General features: G+C 41.0%; 1 protein-coding gene across 1 annotated transcript in view; it reads left to right on the forward strand.

The window, feature by feature from the left end:
- LACE1 (lactation elevated 1) overlaps positions 1-18025 on the forward strand; it is a gene marked incomplete at its 5' end in the record, with an annotated part of 56309 nt that extends 38284 nt beyond the window's left edge. The window contains 5 exons of the mRNA XM_010141631.1: positions 1148-1218; positions 1475-1575; positions 15165-15305; positions 16977-17090; positions 17816-18025. Of these exons, the coding sequence (XP_010139933.1) occupies positions 1148-1218; positions 1475-1575; positions 15165-15305; positions 16977-17090; positions 17816-17962 (574 nt within the window). The remainder of the gene's footprint in view (positions 1-1147; positions 1219-1474; positions 1576-15164; positions 15306-16976; positions 17091-17815) is intronic.
- Positions 18026-21140: the final 3115 nt, after the last annotated feature.

The raw sequence follows: 21140 nt of genomic DNA on the forward strand, positions 1-21140 counted from the left end.
GAAACTGCTTTTTTCTGAAGTTACAGTTTTATAATCTGTAATCTGTTCAGGAAAGGTTTTTTTAAAGTGTTTGAAATGGCACTTGTAGAAGCTTTTGGTGGTTTTTTCTAAATTCTTTGTGTCTGCAAGGTTTGCTGTTGTTAAGCTTGAGCTAAAAAGTAGTTATTTCAGTTCTGTTGTTAACATTTTCGAGGTGCTTAAAGCTTAATGAACAGGAAAATAGTTGTGTAACATGCTGATCATCACTCATCATGTAGGGGAAGTCTAGAACTATGCAAAGCAATGCAACTTGAGCGCATCCACGACCTATAAAAGTAGATTTTTCGCACAAATGAGATTATACAAATGTCAATGACGTGTTATGTATCCTAGTTCTAGTTTATTCTAGTCTCCCATAGAATTAATTTATTACTCTCAGCTAGAAATATTATCTGTCTTTAAGAATGAACCACAGAAGGTTGACCCTGTAACCCATCAGTGACAAAAAACGTTCTCTGATCAGACTGATTTATATTTCTTGTGGAAATTGTATGATGAATAGAAACTTTACCTCAGCTCCCAGCACAGATATTTGGCATTTTTACTGTCTGTAGTTGATCTTTTCCCAAATAGTGTGGGGAACACAAGGGAAAAACTAATGCAGAAATTGTGCTGGTATTTTGAATTCCATAGTTTAATTTTGCAAATTATTTCATTCACAGCCTGCCCCCCCACCTCCACCCCCCGAAAGCTGCTGCAATATTTAATTTCACCAAGTTCCCTTTCAGGAATTTCAAAGGATACTTCTTTAGGTGCTTGACTGCCTTGCCTCATCTATTTACTCTTATTTTGCTTGCAAGATAGAGCCAGAAGCCTTTTTTCTCATTGTGAACACATAGTGTTAATGGATCCGCTCTGCCTGTATTGCCTCATTACTGGAAACAGCTCAAAACACAGAAGTCTTTCAGTGTATGCAAATAAGGCAGAATCATCTACCTGAGAGTTAATATTCTCTACTTTTAAGTGTATCCTAAATCTAATGTTTGTATCTAGAGCATAACATCCTGTTCTCTTTTTTATGGGCAAAAAGCTAAGCAGGCTCAGGCAGCTGTTTGATGTTGGCTTCAAGTGTTATTAATTTCATATTCTATTATTCTTTTCACTGTAGCACAAGTGAAGCTGATGTGGAGGCTGTCATGGATAAGTTGTTTGATGAGCTGGCTCAGAAACAAAATGATTGTACGTAAGTTAATTTCTCTTGAAAGAGAATACATTTAGAACACAATGCCCAATCTCCACTGACCAATTAATAAGTTCCATGGCTGTATATGGGTTGATGCCACACTCAAGTGGCAGTCATTGTATCAGCATTTTGTCTAATTTATGTGTTGAATCATGTGCTATTATTCATCAAGCTATGCATTTCCTATCTGTAAGAGATGAATTTTATAGTAATTATCCAGAGAAGATTGAGTCTTTGTTCATGTTCCCATAGTAACTAGACCAAGGATTCTAAAAGTGCAAGGCAGAGAGCTGAGGCTGAATAAAGCGTGTGGAACCATTGCAGACTTCACGTTTGAAGAGCTGTGTGACAGAGTGAGTATCCAGTCAAATCTAGATCAGCTAATGCTCAGACTTTTCACAGTTCAAAAAAAAAAAAAAGACAACAACAAACCCCGAACACAAAACCTCATTATTTTCACAAGTTGTACTCAATTAAAAGGGCTTTTTTAAACTTGGCAGAAAGATTTTGAATTTAAATTTAACAGGAAAAAAAATTAAAAAGAACTCCCCAAAAGAACAACAATAGTTTTCTTTTTAATGATACAGTAAATTCAGCCTTAAGTAGATCACAGATTGTCTTCCAAACTCCTCGTATAGTATGTGCCTGAGCTAAGGTAATTGCTGGAATATTAGTAGTCACAACATACACTATATAAATAGCATTCAAATACTGTTTTTAAAATCCGGGGCTTAAGTCGCTACTCAAGCAAAGGAATGGTAATCCTGGCACCACTAGAGTAAAGCTGCTGTTGCATGCCTTAATTGTGACTGTATTACAGTGTGACTGTATTACAGTGTGACTGTATTACAGTGTGACTGTATTACAGTGTGACTGTATTACAGCCTGTTCCGTTCCAGTCCTTCTCGAAATTTGCCAAATTTTGCTAAATACTGCCAAATTCTGCTAAGCATGTGGGGTGTGATTCCTGAAAAGCTCTTTGTGTATGCGACCTCCAGGGGGTTTGGGGACAGTCCCCCAAAAGTTGCATTGTGCTTTAGTGACCTGTCTGCTGACACCTGAGGTGGTTGTTGAATGATCACAGCTCTAAGCTGGGCTGACAGCACCTTCAATTCAGGGTGCTGAGCAGTCCTTTGGTTATAACATTAAGTTTTCACTTCCGTGTAGCTGCCAAGTAGATAACTGTTTGGACAGAAATTTCACTGGTTCTGTTTTACACTGTAGATTTTAGGCTCTGTTGGGTTTTAGTTTCAGACCAAACCAGCCCTTTATGAAAATGGGGGTATGTCATGGGTAGAACAGGTTGCTTTTCCTTAAAAGTTTTGAGATTTTTTTTTTTTCTTCATTTTGTCTCCGAACGTATCAGGAAACTGCTGTCAGTGAACGCTTGTGAAATTCTTTAGTCCAGCGAATGCCGTATGCACTTAAATGGAATGATAAATTGCTTTGAAGAAGTTCTCTGTTCGCTCACGTGGCAACAGCCATTACTTTGAGCCTGAAGGTTCTGACCCTGTGGAAGAATTATGTGGGGTTCAGAGCATCTTGGTGTAATGGAGTCAAGGTGCTTGGTTTGTGCTCAGAACAAGTAAAGAGAATCCTTAGAAAATGTTAAGCATTATTTAAGAGCGTTGTTCTTACGCTGATCGCGCAGGACTTGAAGTCATGGTGTCTCAATTCCAATACCTTCTGCAGATGCATTATGATAGTCTCTAATGCAATAATCCCATGCTTAAAAATAAAACAGAGCAGACAATAAATGTTTTTCTTTAACAGCTTCCTCAGTCATGGCTGATTCTCTCTGCATATGCCTCCATTTGTTCTACCTTTAACTGTTATATAGTTATTTATTATGCCATGACTTCTCTCTTTGGACCACTGAGGTACCTTCATGAATATTACAGTGGTGATATTGGTAAGGTGGTATCACTGTGCTCACCTCAGGTAGAGAAGTGTAGTCATGAACTTCAGAACTGGCCATTAAACGGCTTGAGTTGTCTCTAATATGATGTTTTTCATGAATGTAAACTTTTATAGGGCTTCATAGCAATGGTAAAAAATTCACAGAAGCTGGTGGAAGCTGTATTTAAGACCTCGCCTGCCCTGTTGCTCCATTTGCCATTAAAATCTGCTAAAAGGAGGAAGAAGAATTCAGTTGTCAAACCATGAAACCGTGTTCCTCTTTTTAACGAAATTTTTAACTTTTTGGTGGGAGAATTTACATATGCAGTATCTTATTTTTTTACCAGTCAGAATGGGAAGTCATTCCCACTGATACTACAGAAGAAATAGGTAGGATCTGAAGAGTGCAGTGATGGTTTGTAGCTAATCACCTCCCCCACCAAAGTCAGGAGACATTTGACATGACAGAAGTATAAAGTAATCCATGTATATTCGAGTAAGCTGGCTAATGGTGGGAGCTCTTTGTGGAGGGATGAAGCAGAAATCTGTAGAAGACGTAGCTATTTGGTCCTGTTGGGTGCCACATGGTAGGTAAGTTGGCAGGCATTGTGAATGCTGCTATTAAGAAAAAGCAAACTAGGAGGATGAGAAAAATGCGATGAAAAGGAAGATCCACAAAAGAAAATAGTGGAGGGGAATTTGTTGGGTTTGGTTAGAGTCAGTCTGCAGGTTTCTCTGTGCAGGACATGGAGACAAAGTCCTGTGGGAAGGCAGAGAAGGGACACAGGGCAGGGAGCCTTCCTAGCTGGAGCCTGTAGCAACCAAGATGGGGCTTAACTGACAGCCCCAGCAAAGCATCTTAGGTAGATAAATGCAGTTTCAAGTTGGTGTTATAAGAGCCAATTAAACTTAGAACAGAACTGAAAACAAGATTTGCAGTTGGTTTTGTATCAGTGATAAACCTCGTGGCAAGCGTGATAAATGGGAAAGTCTCATTAATGATGAAAAATGAGATATATTTGATATTATTGAAACTTTGCGGGGCAATTAATAAAATAAGAATGCGGAATCAGTGCTTACAGCCTGCTTAAGGATGGGGTGGCTAAAAGAGATGGAGGGCAGTATGCAATATTAGCGACATTGGCACCTGCCTTCAAGTTAATTAATGCAAGGAATACATATCAATCAAATACAATCAATCAAAGGCTACTAATTAACCAGCCCAAGAGGGTAGTACTGATAGGCGTCTGTTGCAAACAGCACGAGGTGCGTTGCTTCTTGAGCACCTGGCTATAAAAAGCATATAAGGAAAAAAATACCAGTGTTTGGGAAGCTTGTGCTATAGATGAAATTCGGAAAATGGTGAAGTGTAATTAGCCTGAAATTTCAGGTGATAATTTTCTAGCATAAAAATGTACCGCATCTGGTACAAGGTCATTTAGTTTGAGCAGCTTTAAGGGTGCTTACAGTGATGAATTCATCTGGAAATGGGTGTGGCGTAGGGACAATCTTCTCCATAATTTTCTAACTTTCAGCGTAACCAGAAGGAACTTCCAGCTAGTGAAATCACATATCTGAGTGTTCAGAAACAATTTTCAAAAGCAAAAGAGAAGTATAACTGGACAGGGAGGTGTAAGCAACAACAACAAAAAAGAACAAGAAGGACTTTTTGAGGAAGAAGATAGTAGAAGTATGTTGAGCTAGTTATGAAGTGCAGGAAAGTTAAAGACAAGCTGCAGGTCATGGGCAAATATCATGTCTGCTCAGCTATAATCCTTGATATTTTTAACTAAAAAGGGACTTTTGGTGTGCTTTATATTATCTGAATGTTATTGGCGTATTTTTAGATGGATGAACTTTTATGAATGGTGTGGAAAAAGGAGAATGTTTTGTAAAAACTACTTGTTCTAGGTGAAGCAGAGTGAAATACTTGTTTCATTAAAAATAATAAAATAACTTTCAGTTTGTTAGTAGTTAGCATATGTTAAAAATAGCCTGCAAATACATTTTGAATCATTGGAGTCTTGGCAAACTAGACTGAGATCTCTGCCTTTTCATTTTTGATAAACATTGGAGTGCAAGAGAAATTCGACGGCACTAGAAAAGTGCTACTAGGTGCCAATATTAAAAAATAAACAAGCAAACCCCATAAAAGCGTGGTGACCAGTATAGCTGCAGGCTGTCAGTCAGATTTTAGACCAGAAAGGGTAACGGAGAAGCTGGTTCTGGATTCACACAGTAGATACCTAAAGAATGGAAGTGAAATGAATTCCAGTCTCGCTGATTTTGTGGATAGGCTTAAGTTCTGTAGGATGCTGGTTTTACTAAGAACCTGGCATTATGCAGCGTGGAGAAAGTGTGTGTTAAACGGATCGGTAAGTTAGTGAACTAACAAACCAGAACAACTGTTACCGAAGGATTGTTGTTGAGTGTGGCATTTCTAATGAATGCATTTTTATACCAAGCCCAATACAATGGGTTTTTTTCCTGAGCACTTTTGAGTACGGCGTGAATGCTAATACAGATTTACTGTAAATACGAAAAGTGCCGTGTGTATGGGGTGAGGAGCAGTGAAAATGAGGGTGCTGGGAGCAGTTCATTTCTCAGCAGAACTGGGATTTTGGAGAGGAGGAAGATGGTTTGGTGTATCTTGGCTTTTTTAAATCTAAGCAAACACAAAATTTTACACCTAGAAATGGGGAACACGAGTCATACCCACTGGAGGAGGAGACTCTGTCCTAGGCATAGTGACTTGGAAATAGATTTAAGTGTTGTAATGGGCAGGCAGCTTAAAAGGAGACTTTGGTCCTGTGTTAGCTCTTTTAGGCCTAATTTCATCTGGGATGGGCACCGTGGAAATATCTAGGAGGGGAGAAAGCAGGTTTTGATTTTGAAAACATCTCAGATTGACAGTAGAATGTTAGGTGTGCTTTTGACATCAGAATTTTAGAAAAGACATTGAAAAACCGGAAGAGGCTGTTGGAAAAAACCACACATCATTGGCGCTGGAGAATTTGTGCCCTCGGGTGACAGACTTACAGTTCAATTTGTTCAGCTCATCAAAAAGAGGACTGAAAGGATAGACAGAGATATTTATAGATATTTACGAGCACCCGTTCACACATTTGAAGTAGTGAATGAACTGGCAGTCTCCTTGTACTGTGTTGTGGGTCAGCGCTGGGTGTCGTTTTAGGAAGATGTGTCTGAGCGAAGTGCTAGTTCTTAGGCTTAGCTCTGTCTAAAATTCAGGAAGTTGGAGGATGTCATGATCTCTTCTGGTCTTAAATTGTCTGAAACTAGGGACAAGAGACTTGAGTTGGGGTCCCACTGCCTGTTGGCAACTGTCTCACTGTGCCTACATACAGAGTGAATGAGTTCAGCAGCTGACAGGGGAACGTGCCCGGTCAAACTTGAGGGATAACCTGCACTCAGCGCCCTCACGCTTCTGGGAGTAAACCATCGAACTGTGCAGGGAGTTCAGACTGTGGTTTTCCAAGGCTTCTAACTTTCTTGGATTTGAGTGGGGTTTCACAGGACACATATAAGACACTTCCCTGATACCAAAGCCACCTTTCTTCCAAATTTGACATTCCTGATCTGCAGCACGGAAGCACTACAACTTCTCACTGAGCCACTGCTAAAGGAAAGCCTAACTTGAAGAGCAAGGTCCATAATAGCTTTACTCTCAGAAATACAGCAATTGACCAGATTTGTACAAATAAATGCTTGTTCACACACACAGATGTGTGTTCACATGACAACAGTTGGAGGTATTCATTTGTAAGGGGAAACTCATGGAAAGTGGATATCAGCTCTGTTTAGGCATTTGTTTACGTGTTTTCCATCTAGTAAATGCAAGACAGCAAGATTTTTTTTGTATGTGTGAAAAAGTTTGTATTGTCAATGTCTTCTGACAGAATAACTCAAAATATCGCCTAATGTGATTTAGTTAATGCAGTTAACTTTGATTAAACTTATTTCCTCTGTTACATTCAGCTTATGATTCCAAAACCATTATTCGTAGATCGGTGAGTGAGCGTAATGAAGGGAATCAGGTTTTTTGGGTTTTTTTATTACGCTGAATTATTGCAATATTATCTTGGAGTTGCAATTTTTTTTTTTTTTTGAGATGTCTGGAACTGGCATTTACCACTGCTCATGTTGTTCTCAATAATCATGGCAGCATGAGTGGACATCGTTGTACTCAAAACTTGGTGAACTGATTCCTTTGGCCATTCATAACCCTTAATGATTCCAGAAAGAAGAATCTGAAGTTTTGTAAGAGTCAGTGTATGAAAGGATCGCTGTTTTGGAGAAATAGCTCATCACCCCTATGACTGCGCTCTCACATCGTCGTGACAATGTGTCTTCTCCTCTGGTCTTGGGTAACTGTTACAGTGCAGTTCAGAGGGATAAATGGCCAGACCTAAAACTCTACATTTGTTGGTGCTGGATTAAGGAGATTTGTTTGAAATCACTCAGAGGATTATTTAGGAAGTAACTTTTGTAATACACTAATTCGTATGAACTGTCTGTAAAACTTTTTCAACTTCCTTAATGTTTCCTTTGAAATAGAATCAAAATTCTGTTCCAAAGGGAAATATGAAAACATCTTCCACTTTATCACATGATTTTGTGAAATGTCACCCAATACATACTAGATGAAAATAGCAACTCGGTGATTATTAACTTAATACCATTTGAAACATCTCCTAGCTTTAAGTAGAGTTTTCAATTTAGCTGCTTTTGTAATTAATACCCGAAGACCTTTGGTTGGTGCCTTTCTGGTATTACGGTCTCTTTTTCTTTTTTTATGTGTTAGCATCAAATTTTTTCATGTCAAGAGAATAAGGAGTTATTTCTGTCTTAAATAACATCAGATATCAGTTGTCCCTTAATACTCATAAAAAGAAAATACCGACAATATATTGTATGCAATGCTGATGTGACATGGAGTTGTCTTTGCAGAAAGCATCATGTCACATTATTGCGTGCATCAGTTTATAAATCATAGTGTCCCAGCTGAGGAAAACACCAAGTTCTGGCTCATTTAGTTAATAGCAAATTCATACACTTAGCTTTTTTGTTCTACTGTGGAAAACTGAAAAATCCTGGATGAGAGGGTAGTGATCTATTTTCATTGCTTTAGAGCAAAATGAGAAGCAATTTTTCAGATCCGACACCCCAGGGTTTATGTGGTGGCAGCGTGGCACGTGGTAACTTTTGTCATGGCTTGAAAGCAGTTACCTGCTCACGAGAACGAAGTCCTGTAAACGTGCTTCTCCAGGGCTGTCATCCAGGGGAACTGTGCTTGGTTTTCATCACAATGTTTGTCACCGTACCGGCTTTTTTTAAGGCCCCATAAGATAAACAAATACAGCTAGAGAAGACTGGGAGAGGCACCAAGCCGAATATTTTAATGGTAATATAAACTTCCCCCATTCTTTGTGGCATTTCACTGATGTCTTCTTGTCACTTTCTCCATCTCTACAATGAGGGATACAGTCACCAATCGAGTTAGATTGCTCCAAAACGTAATTAGTTGGTTTTTTCCATTGAATTAATGTGTGAATGAAAGATTGCCACCATCGTGGATTTGAAGAAGGTGGTTCTTGACAAGCAACTACAGTTCATAAATGTCCTTGGCACATTCTAGAAGGCTTTTTCGATGGTCGGATCTCATAACTCTAACTTTTAATAAACTTTTTTCTTATCCCTTTTCTCAGCAGCTGCACATAAATCCAAAGATCAGATGAAAATGCTTTTTAAAATAAAACACACATATTAACTTGACTTTAAAACTTCCATGTCATGAACCAGCAATCTTGCAAATATGACTCTTACTACCCCATCGGAGTTGTTTCATTTCTCTGTGTTTAAAGGTCAGTGTTCGTTAGAAAAATCCCCCTCTGTCAGACTTCTTTCTTCACTTCCCTCTGAAAATTTTGTTTAAAACCTGGTAATCGTGACAGGTAGAATCTTGAGTTGGTATAAATAATTTAGACCACAGAGTGCTTGATATGTGATCTTCGGGTGTCCTCAGGGAGTGAGGAGGTACAGTCTTCCTCACAGAGGTATCTTTTGAAGCCTTCCTCTCGCTTGTGCGTAGCAGCTGCTGCCCTCTGCTGGGAACACCAACTTTGCAGCGTACTCAAACACATTTTAGCCTTTTCTTTGCAAAGGTTGAGCAACTTCTCTTCATGGACCCTACAGGCTTTTCATTAGGTGATGAAATATCCATTCATCCAGCTGCCATCAGTGAACACGGTGTCGTGACGTGATAGGAAAGCGTATCTATAAAACTGATTTTGTGGGTGGGTAGGCTTAAGAGCAGCGGCGTTAAACGCGAGGCGTTTGATACAGCAATGCATGGAAGTTCGTGAACAGCAAGTCACTGGTACCTGGGAAGGTGTATCAGCAGGTATTGCCATATGCATATCCTATTCCTGTATTCACCCTAGACAACTGCTGATTGGAGGATATGGGGCTACAGGAACATAGCAGGTTTACTGTTTTTACATTATTTAAATAATTGTTAAATAAATGTTTTCAGTTTGAGCTGGAAAACAGAGCAAGGGAATTTGGGTTACTAACCATTAACAAACATACTACAGCACAACAAAGCTAAGAGAATAAATTTAATATCTATGTTGTTCCAGGTTATCTTACTGTGATTTTTTATTTTTGTCCTAGAAGTTGTGTAGCCTCTCTGTAATTGGCAAGGTGCAGTGTTTGTGTAGATTAACATAACAAAGAAGTGTCAAACAGTTTTGGTTAGGTTGTTGTTCCGTGCAATAGGCGCACTGTACAGACCAGGGGGAAGGCGCAGTTCCAAAGGTGAACAGCTTCACGTAACCAAGCTTTAAAAGAAACCAAACAAGCACTATTTTCAAAGGCACCAAGGGATTTAGGAATGCAAGTGTCTGCCTTTAAGTCAGTTGAATGTCTCCCTTACATGATGCCACAGCTCAGCTGCATTTGCAGCATAATGATTCGGAATCATTTTGAGGGAATTTCCTTCATTAACAACTCCTAACCGTTGGTGTCATCCTTAGCACTGCAGGATTGTTGGGTGTAGCTGTAGTTGTTGGGTGCTGTCTAACATATATGTCTGACTTTTCAACTTTAATAATGGTTTTAAATGTCGCTTTCATTTGTGTAGTTATTGCTGGAAGCATCATTACTCTGTTTATTTTCGGTGTCTTTGATACATGTTCTACTTGCTAAGGGGGAATATTTGAAAAGAAAGAATCATGAATCAATTAGTGGACATTTTAACAAGTTGTATCGCCTCATGTCAAGTAGTGTTTAAACAAGTTAAAATAATGATCTTAAAGTTGCAGGGCAACTCGCAGTGCTTAGTTAGAAAGCTCCAAAACAAAACTGCCTGTTACTTTGATCTTTCCACGGTATGCCCTCTGACGTGATCTTTAATTACACAATGACATGCCTTTTTTTTTTGCCACCAGAAACTCTCAGTAAAACTTGGTAAGAAATTGCCTTCCTAATTAAATTCTCAGTTTACTAATAATGCTTCAGATAAACTTCTCGTCTTTGCCTGTAACTTACCGAGCTTTCCCACAGATCTGCACTTCCAGCAGCGTCTTTAAGATTTTTAACCAAGTTAGCTATCTGCCTGGCCATCTTACATTTCTATTTAAACTTCAGCATGCTCTTGGTGTACAACTAAGGTGTAAACATTATCTAATCTTAAACTGTATTTTGGTTTTAGGAAGTGTTGAAGGTAGTTGTCAATCATAACTCTGGGAAGAGCGCCCAACATCAACAAAAATAATTTTTCCTTGAGATGAAGTATCTTTTTCTAACACACGTAAAGCATTCTGTGTTCTTCAGACAATCTCTGAAAGATGAGCTCCTTTGCCATTGATGAGTCAACAAAGAAGAAGGATGCTTTATACTTTAATTAAATGGAATATATAACAGAAACAGGAGATGACTAACTCTTAACACAGTCCATAGAGAGAGAGCTCCAAATAATAAACATCCTACTTGAACTGAGATGATGATAGCTGAAAATGCATTAAGTAGACAGAGAAACAAAACCAAATGAAGGTGAGAACTCAGTCAAGCAGGCTGAAGTGGAGTAAACACCTTGTCGGGAGAGTAGCCCATGGTAGTGCTAATGCATTTTGCATTAGTGTGATGCCTATAAAATACTGACTCCTGGCATCAGAGTTAATGACAAAAATCTACAAGAGTTTTACCTTATTTACAGAGGCAGGAACAGTAATACTGTAAGAAAGATTCTTGTCTGTTAATGGTTTTGGTTTGGTTTTTGTTTAAATGAAAAGAACAAATGGTAAATGACAATTGTTACATAAGTGTGTTATGGTTCTGAAGTTGAGTTCTGATCAATAACTGATGAAAAAACAAGATCAGACAGTACCAAAACCACAAACCAAATCAAGTTGTTAGTTTTAGAATGTTGTTCAGAGCACCAGATTAATCAGGCTAAACTTCTACTAAGAGGATTACATCAATATTAGGAGGGTTTGTAGCTTCATTAGCAACTTCAAAGGAAGAGATACCTTCATGTATGCTACTGACAGAAATGAAATGCTTTCTGTGACTGCTTGAGGTCCATAAAATACACGTCAGTCCCAGAGGGTTATACAGAGGTCAATGCTAAGTGTCTAAAATACATGCTGCTAGTCTTGTTACCTGGTCCGAGCCTATATTCATTGTTGGCAGTCAGGATCCAGCCGATACTTGCTGGAAGGTGTGGGAGAAGGGTCTGTAGGCAATACTGTAAAGGTGAGGGGAGGGCTGTTGGCTGCTGAAACAGCAGAAATCTGCGCCTCCATAGAGCTTCTGTATGTGGAGCGTATCGCCAGGATCTGTAGCAGCCGTGTAATCCAGCCTTGAGCCCGTTTTCCCTGACTCTCCTGTGTGGCAGAGTTGGTATGTGGGTGCCTGTGCTAGCCTCATGCCAGTTTTGCAAGGGCAGCAGGTCAGTTAGAACGTGGCTGGAGAAGCTGTCAGGGTGCCCCTGCATCACCGTCTGCTGCATTTGGAGCGTTTTGAGTGTAGTTAGTGAGTTAAAAGCTTTGAAGCAATTGCAGGCAACTTGGAAATTGGGCCAGTACCAAGGTTTGGAGGAGTACGAGAAGGGCTTTAAACTGTCTCCAGAGCATTTGCAAATTTGCTGGTGGTTCCTTCATTTTACAGTAAGTAGAGTAAGACAGAAGGAAATTAAAGAACCTATCTAAGATGAGAGTAAGTCTTGTTGGGAACAAGATTAAAAGCTCTTCTCCAGGGTAAAAGGAGAGAGTTTGGGAACTCCTCTCTATAAAGAACTACAGCTGGTGCCAGCTGAGCCATATATAACAACAGACTGGCTGACTCTTGGGTTTCAGTTGCACCTCGCTAGCCTGGAGTCTTGGCAGGGAGGCACAAACTTACTCTGTTAAAATACTCGTGGCTCCTAGGCTCAGAGCTTTCTCCGTAAGATTTTGGAATCTCCAAAGGCACGTTCCTGCCAACATTTACAGAATGGTATCACTTAGTGCTAGCGTAGGTGTTTTAGAAATTCTCGTTAAAGAGCTCACAATGATCTGCCTTTTATGTCCTTAATTAGAGGAATTTTTGAATTGCCTGCTTTTTGCACTGTTGAAGGAGATGGAATTTTTGTTTGGCTGAGATAAAGATGCGTATTGTAACCCTCTATGAGCTGTGGGTTTATGACTGTATAAAGAGCAGAAGTAGTATTGCATCTTACTGTCTTCTCACTTGAAATGCATTAGCCTTATTTTTGTCCTCCACCTGCTTCGTCCCTCTGACTCCCCATGATTTTCATTTTCATGTTTGGATATCCACCAAAGTGCCCACCAAGTTCTTAGATTAATAGCTCAGTGGTTATGGATTTTACAAAAGATTGAAGATGGTAATTGCTCTCTCTCTCTCTCTTTCACTTTTAATATTTCATACTTTGTTTTTGAAATGAGGAAAATGTATTCATACGGTCTGGGTAAGAAAGTATATCACACTGAGGCAAAACAGAATAATTCCTCAGGGTTCTGGGCTTTGGCAGGAGTGTTTGGGTTTTTCATGTGATAAAAGAATGAACCTGAATAGCAGTGATGTCTGTAATTTCTCACCTGAAGGGAGATGTGAGAAATAATTTCCTGTCTCATGTGCAATAAGATCACTGCTGTTGTCCCTCTCAGGTACTCAGCACACAGCCATCCTTGATCTCTGTACTAAACAATGCACAGAATAAAAATTACCATTACCTCAACCATGTGCTTACCACCAGGTTTACAATCTCCAGCAGCATCCTAGTTGGGTTGGTTTTAGTGCTTCCGTTGTTTTCTTTTGCACTTGATACGCTTGTGGTCCAGCTAGCTCTGGTGTCTGTGGTGAGGTGAGCAGTGGGCTAGCTCCGTAATGTTCACCCAGTTCACATTCTTGAACCTTTTCGTGCTGCATTTCATCAGAACATTTGGAGTTCAGCTGCTCTTTGTCCAGATTAGATTCTTTTCAGAGGAGGTGCATGAAGCTGGTGCTGGTAGTTTCTCAGTTTCTGGCCAAGAAGTCCATCGTAGTGGCTGGGAGACTGAAACGGAAGGGGAGAATAAACAGTATGTGTAACTTTGAGGAGAAGGTCTAGTAACTACTGCTCTGAAACACTGCTAAGAACACTTGGAGGTTTTTGTAGTAACTGTTTTCCATAGAAGTCACGAGAAGTTGTGTGGTTGTGAGTGGGAATGCAGGGTGATTCCTGAGGCTGCAGTGAGAGAATCTGGTAGAGTCAGAGGCTTTAATACCTGCCTGGGGGGCTCAGCTGTGAGAAGCTCTAGCTTATTCCCATTAATTTTCAGGAGAATTTCTGGAATGCCATCAGGGCTTCACTCTCCTGTGCTTGCATATGGTCTAGACCATTTCTATGGGTTTTTCCTTCTTGCATCTAAATAAAACCCAAAATCCTGGTCATGGACAGCATTAGCAATTGCTCGAAGTAACTCCTTGCCGGAGAGTTCTAGTTAAGCAGTTATGCTTGGCCCACAGCAAATTTGTCTAGCGGTTTCAGTTAGAGACAGAATTTTGTTTTTTACTGCTTTTAAGACATTAGCAGTATTGCGGTGCTCTATAACCAAGTTTTACTGTTGGTACAGTACGTGTCATTGGCTGGGAAGAGAGGTGTGACATCATCAGGCAAAATGCTGCTTGTCTTGCTCTATGGAGCAGTTGCGTCCAAGATGCTGAAGCACTCACACAAGGAGAACGAATGGGACAAATTTCAGAAGTATCAGGTTTTTCTTCTAGACATAGTGTGGTAATTCCTCAAGATAAAATACTGGCTGCAGGACTGACAGGGTGGAACTTGCAGAAAAAATTACCTTCCATGTAACCAAAAAGTAATTTGAACGGAATGTATCTGAATGTGTACTTGAATGAGATACTACTACTGGTGCATATCTTCTGTTGATGGTTTAGGTACACAAACAGAAACTAGTAAGTTTGTATTAAAGGTTTTTATTTCATTGCAACGGGTGAAGCCATGAACAAAGGAACTGCTACAAAACTGTACTTTTCCCTGTTTCGTGTTGCTTTCAGTACTTGGAACATGAGGTTGTTACTCAGTGTGGGTTACTCTCAGGTGAACTAAATGCAGGTCTACTTACAATTTAGTAACTAGCCTGTGCAATTGTCTAAAACTGTTGCTGCTGGAAAGCGTCCTGATTGCTGTTCAAATCATTTATGCTTCGGGTTGACTTTGTATTTAACTGGCTTTTCTTTTGTTCTATCAGTTACGGTTTATAGTGATTATTTAGTTTCAGGTTGTCAGAGATCTTAACCTTGTCAGGATGCAGAAGAGCCACAGGTAAAGCTGATGCTATCAATAAGCTCCCCTATATATCTATGTCAGTGGGGGCAAACAAGCATTCCTGAAGCAAGGTACGAAGAAACAAAAATAAGAATATGATGAGAACTTTACACCCTCTCTTCTGTAATTGTAGTATTTCAAGATACCATGCTTATATATCTTTCTATCGTGGATTTTTGTCGTGTTTTGTTTCAGCCTCTTGGTGCCAGTGACTATTTGGAGGTATCAAAGCATTTTGACACAGTCTTTGTTCGTGATATACCACTTCTTACAATGGCAAAAAGGACACAAGCTCGTCGTTTCATAACTCTTATTGATACCTTTTATGAGCATAAGGTGAGAACCAAGTCTTTCCTGTACGTATAATATTGGGAGCCCTAAACCCTGACTGTTACAACTGGGTTGAAATAAGGCTTTCCTTAGTGGTGGTTTGGCAAACGTAAGCAGAATGAACTAGCACTGCAAAGAAACATCATTCCAGCGTCACGAAAAAGGCCTCATTGCAATAAAGGCAAATAAACAGCTTGTGATTTGAGAGTGCTAAGCACAACCATAAACATCGGCCTGATTTGCCTACCTGGTATTCCAGGGATGCTATTTCTTTCCTACACAGAAAAACCACAGGAGCCACGTCATCATTTTGACAACGAAAGATGGTGCTGCCAGCTGCGGTGGAGTAAATTTAAATGTTTAAAATTGTAAACTTTACGGGCAGTTGGTCAGGAACCGGTGCCTTCCTGAGCAGGGCACAGAGGATTTAATAGCCTAGTTACATTACGAAGTTTGAAGCAGTCACTTTATAGTAGGTTGCAGAACTGCTAATGGAATAGTGATGATAAATGCGGAGCTTCATGTGGATTTACAAAGGTTTCAATCATGGAAGCAAAACCAGCACTGTTAAAGAGAAGTTCATGTTTAAGATGATGTTTTCAAAATAATACAAGATATAAAACCCTGTCTTACGTGTGATTATACATGTACACAGTTAAATATTTATGCAATCAGGAAATAATCAATTGGGATTGATTTTTTTTTTTTTTCCCCAAGAACGTCCTGGCGAGAAAGGCGAGGTATTGGACTGCCTAGGTGTGTAAGCAGTCTCATTCGAGTCAGCCAGAGTCTTTGTGCTTATGATTTGGAAACGGACAGTTTCTAAGAGGATACGCTAGTATTTATAAACGAGTAACAGTGTGTTAGAAGAAGGGCAGGGAGGTGGTCTGCTCTACCTAAGAATTACTAAGTCACTAAGCATCGTGAGCAAACAGCTGTGTTCTGTAACTTCCTCCATAGAAAAAACACAAGCGTTAGACTCCCATCACAAGTAGTTGTTTGGAAAACATACCTGAAAGAGCGTATTTGAGGAGACCTGTCCAGAATTGGCCTGCACGCTGTCACCAAGTGTCTCCTTATTCGGAAATCACGCTCCAGTCTGTCTTCACTGCAGCCCCAGAGCTGCTGCATCTCATTGCACGTTGTATCTGCCCCCAGCAGACTGACAACAGCATCATCCTTGTCATTAGCATCTAAGGAGCACTTGAGTAGCGTAGGTGAGAGCGAGAGTGGCTCCACTCGGCTTTCTGGGAAATCAGGAGTGTAACCAGTCTTTAGATGGGAATGCGTGTGCAGGACCCTTACCTGTGAGAGGAATCCAGCTGGGGGGGCAGCAGGCGTTGGTTACTAATGCTTTATAGCCGTTATTTCAGGAAGTAACCTGGACTGTGAGCTCACTGCCTGTATAGCCGATGCTCTGCGTGTTTAACCGCACAGTTACGCTGCTCTCTGAGTAAAAGCGGAGTTGTCACTGAGCAAAAGATCCTGTCAGGTTAATATTCCAAGTGACTAAGTCAGGGAAATCTGTTACGGATTAGCAGTGCTAAGAAGAGAAAGGGAAGATACCTGGAGAAAACCAAGGTCACAGTCTGAAGTTTGCATTTAATAAAACACGTGTTTTATCCCTTTTCTGTAAAGTCTGAGTGATGATACTGTTGCCTCTTTTCCGTCTCTCAGGTGCGTATTATTTGTTCTGCAGTGACTCCTCTCCAAAGCTTGTTCCTGGTGGAGCCTGGCAGCGGTGAGCTGGAGGACAACAGAGTGTTGATGGATGATTTGGAGCTGAGCCAGGTACATGATATTAACATCATCTCCCTTTTGTCACGAAATTGGTTTTGGTCTCGTAATTGCAGCAGCATTTTAGGAAGAGGAATCAAGTAGACATTTAGCGATTTGCTGCTTTTTCTGCAGCCTGTCTGTCGCCCTCATAATTGCACGTTATGTTATTTATTCGTAGTCAAAGAAAACGTCGCAATATATAGAACCGTTTTGCGTAAGTTTTAGGGTCGTTTTGATTTTTAATCATTATCTGTTCAATCATGTATGAAAATACCGATTCAAGTTTAGCTCCGACATGTAAAAAATGCAGAAATAAAAGGTGGTTTGTTCTACCTTGTCCTAGACTATAGAGGGCTGCCCCACAAATCCTCACAAACGGAACTATTTTGTGTGTTGCTTATTCCGTTTTTCCTTTCCCCTCTAACTACTTAAGGAATTTTTAAATGATTGGTCCAAATCAGCATCCAATCAGCCAACAGAAAAGTGAAGATAGATGGTTACCATGTCATCATGTTGCTTTAAACCCAAATTATCGCTTTGCTGCGTTCCTTCAGGGGATTAACCTAGCCGACATAGCTGTTCTACTTTAATTTCTGGTGGGTTTTGGGGGGTTTTTTTGGTGTCACGCTGCTGTCTTGCATTGTTGAAGCCTGTAAACTTAGGAGTTAGTTAGGGTGTACGTCCGTACAGCTATGTCTCTCTCAGTTCTGTCGTGCTGTTTTTGTACGTTAATGTAGGATTCCGCCAAAGGACTCTCCATGTTTACAGGAGAAGAGGAGGTCTTTGCCTTCCAGCGTACTGTCTCACGGCTTACGGAAATGCAGACTGAACAGTACTGGAAAGATGGGGACAGAAGCAAGAAAAAAGTTACAATTAAAAATTGAATAAACTCACCAAGAAGTAAAGCTACGGAATTGGAAAGCTTTTTAGCACAACCAAAATAATAATTGCACTTTATCATCTGGACCATGTTTTCTTTCATCAGTTGTTTTTTGTGCTTAAGATATGAGGACTTGGTTATTTTTCTGTACCATCAGCCTGTGAACATATGAAATTTCACCTTCATCTTTTCTGTAAAATACAACTTTGATGTTCAGGAGGTTTAATGGGATTAGAATTTTCTGGAGGATTGGTCTAGGGACAAAGTCAACGGGCTGTGCAGGGTTCCCACATCGTGTGAAGAGGGCACTTGTGGTTCATGCACTGCTTGAGTCATGTACAATGCAGTTAGCACAAAAGAAAAATCAGATGCTTTCTTTATGAAACTCCTCATGAAACAGGGTAGGTCCCTGCCAGAATCCTGGAACTTCTGTGTAGTGTGTTCTGAGGGTTTTTTCCTATTTTCTGTGTGTAGCCATCTGCTGACTTTGAGGCTGTAAGTGTTTCTTGTAATCAGACTGTTCCTCAGTCTGGTTCATTGAAAACTAGCGGTTAGAGCCAAGAGAGAACCCTGAGGAGGAGCCTGAAGGTACTTGAAACCGCACAGGATTAAGATCTAAGGAATCATGGATGGGGAAAGAAACTGTGATAAGACGGGGTGTACGGTAACGTGTAAGTGCACGTTAATACTCTTCCGAAATTTTGTTTCTTCTTGCGAGCCTGGCCATGCCGCCTCTACACCAGTGACCCATCTCTCAGCCTTCATCTCTCCCAAACCTTCCAGTGCTGCCAGCACACCTGCCCTGATCTGGGGAGAGCAACAAGCACCCAGTGCCGCTGAGGCGATTCATCGTGCCACCATAGGAGTGTGTTTTATGGAAATGGTTAAGTGGTACCTCAAAACACGACACCCATCCTCATGTCTGTAGTTTGATACTGTCTTTTAGTTAAACGTTAACTGTGTCATCCTTGGCTTTAATCGAACCGAAACAAAATACGGTATTGTGCATTTTGGGTTATAGTGTGTTTTTACAGCAGGTCAGTTTAAGAGCCTATTTAGAAACCCTGACCAAGGAAAAGCAGCATGCAGATGGACTGTGCCAAGATTGCCCCAATTTCTTAGGGAGGAGACAGAGAACACACTGTCCCTAGATCTGAGGAGGTTTCTTGGGTTCTGCAACACGACCACCTTCTTGTGCTGTTATCTGTTATCAAAATTAGTCTTCTCTGCCTTTGTGAAGCCTGATTAAGTTGTTTCAGTCATAGCCCCGTCACCATTACAGAAAGCTTTTAAGGGACTTTTGGGGTGGCAGGGAGGACTGGCGAGGTCTGCTGCACTTTGCTGCGTTAGGGAATACAGATGTTTTGGGGCCATGTGCTCAAGTCTGGTTTTCTGTTTGGATCGCTTCTGTTTGTCCTGGAAGTTACTTATACTGGCTATACCTGTTCTTCAAAGAATTTTTAAGCCCTGTATTTATAGTTTACAACTTATGCAACTATATCGTATTCCCACAGGGGCGACTACCATGGAGAATTTCAATGCATATTTATGAAAACCCTGATCAGAATACATTGCTTATACTTAGGAATATCCAAATGATTATGTGTATTTTCAGAGACTTGTATTAGGTTTCTCAACAGAGGCACTATTGAGATTGATGCGTGTGCCTGTATTATACACACACGTATGCATACTTTATTTACACATAGATGTGTATAAATTTAGATAAAACTAATATATATAATTGGTGTGGAGCTCTATATTTATATGTGGCAGTCTATACTCCTCAGCCTGGGCCTGTGCTGGTAACTCTCCTGAAGTTTCAGCCTTGACTTTTTTTGTAGTAGCATTCGAATGCCTCCTGCCTTGTCTGAACCAGAATGTGTTGTGGGAAGGTGGGAGGTGGTGGTAGATACCCTAAAGCTCACATCTGGATATTTATTTGCATTTTTTTACACACTGCTTGTAGGTTTAGCCTGAACGTCCTCCTCTGCCACGTGGTGCAGGGGAAACGCCTAATCTTGCAGAACACAGAGGAGACGTTTCGGACATGGGAGAGAGGAGGTCCTGGTAGGTTCTGTGTTCCCATGGAGACTGTCTCGGGCTGGGAGGTGAAGTGTTCCCCCATGGTCTGCACGGGTGATAACTGACCTCCTCGAACCAGGGGATCCCTGGAGCCCCCCAGACAGACCTGTTTGCGTTCAGACTGGTGCGGTTAGAATTTGAGGCTGTTCTGCGATCTGAGCACCCATCCCAAACTCGGGTAGCCCAGGTTTTTGGGATCTCCTAAATGCCGTGGGACTGATACATCGTTGAAAGCCTGCAGGGCTGTAGATGAGCTCTGTCAAACCAAAGGAGGGAAGCTCCCAAAAGCTTCCAGGACCAGTGCTGCTCCCAGAGCATCTTGCTAAATAAAACCAGAGTGCAGTCTTTCCTTGGCCAGCCAGAAACCCGTCTGTTAGGGGTCATTGGTAGGTGCCAGCAGTAATCGGGGAGAAGAAACGGGGAATATTCCAGAAGAGTTTTGGGGCTGAAAACAAGAAAAGCTGCTTTAAAAACTGTGCAGTGTTTGTAGTTGCACTGCAGGGTGTGGGTTGCCACTTTTGAGTGAGGACCACAAGGAGAGATCGATGGGACCAGTTTGTCAGCCAGCCCAGATGCTGGGGCAAAGATCCCCCCCAGTAAGAAATGCTTCTTTGTCGTCTACTTCTCCCAAAGAAAGTGAGGCCCCATACGCTTATTTTATGGTGCTGCTAGAGATGCTGTAGCACGCACGAAGGCTCTCTCCAGTAGTGAATTTGAGGGGCTGCTTCTGCGGTCGGACAACTTCCAGGCAGCTGGCACTGGCCAGAGCCTGTCACTGGGGCACATGGACAACACTGGGCACGTCCTGCCCCAGGGCGCTGGGTCACCTGCGCTCCCCGCAGTCCTGTCCCCTGCTGCCCAGCCTGCTCCTTACTGCCCTGGGGCGGCTGCGGTCTGAGACCTTTTATTCCCACGTTCAGCTGTTGTATTTGCCACAATGTGAACAGTGAGATGCCTGCGAATAATTAGACACACTTGTTAATGACCTTAAAATTGCTGGGTTTATGCTGGAGGCTTCTATCCCAAGTTGAAATATCAGCTTTTTAGGTTTTTCTTACCTTGCAAATTCATGTCATCTCAGACCTGCAACAAGTTTC

Source organism: Buceros rhinoceros, unplaced genomic scaffold (assembly GCF_000710305.1).
Source record: "Buceros rhinoceros silvestris isolate BGI_N320 unplaced genomic scaffold, ASM71030v1 scaffold26258, whole genome shotgun sequence".
NCBI lineage: Eukaryota > Metazoa > Chordata > Aves > Bucerotiformes > Bucerotidae > Buceros > Buceros rhinoceros.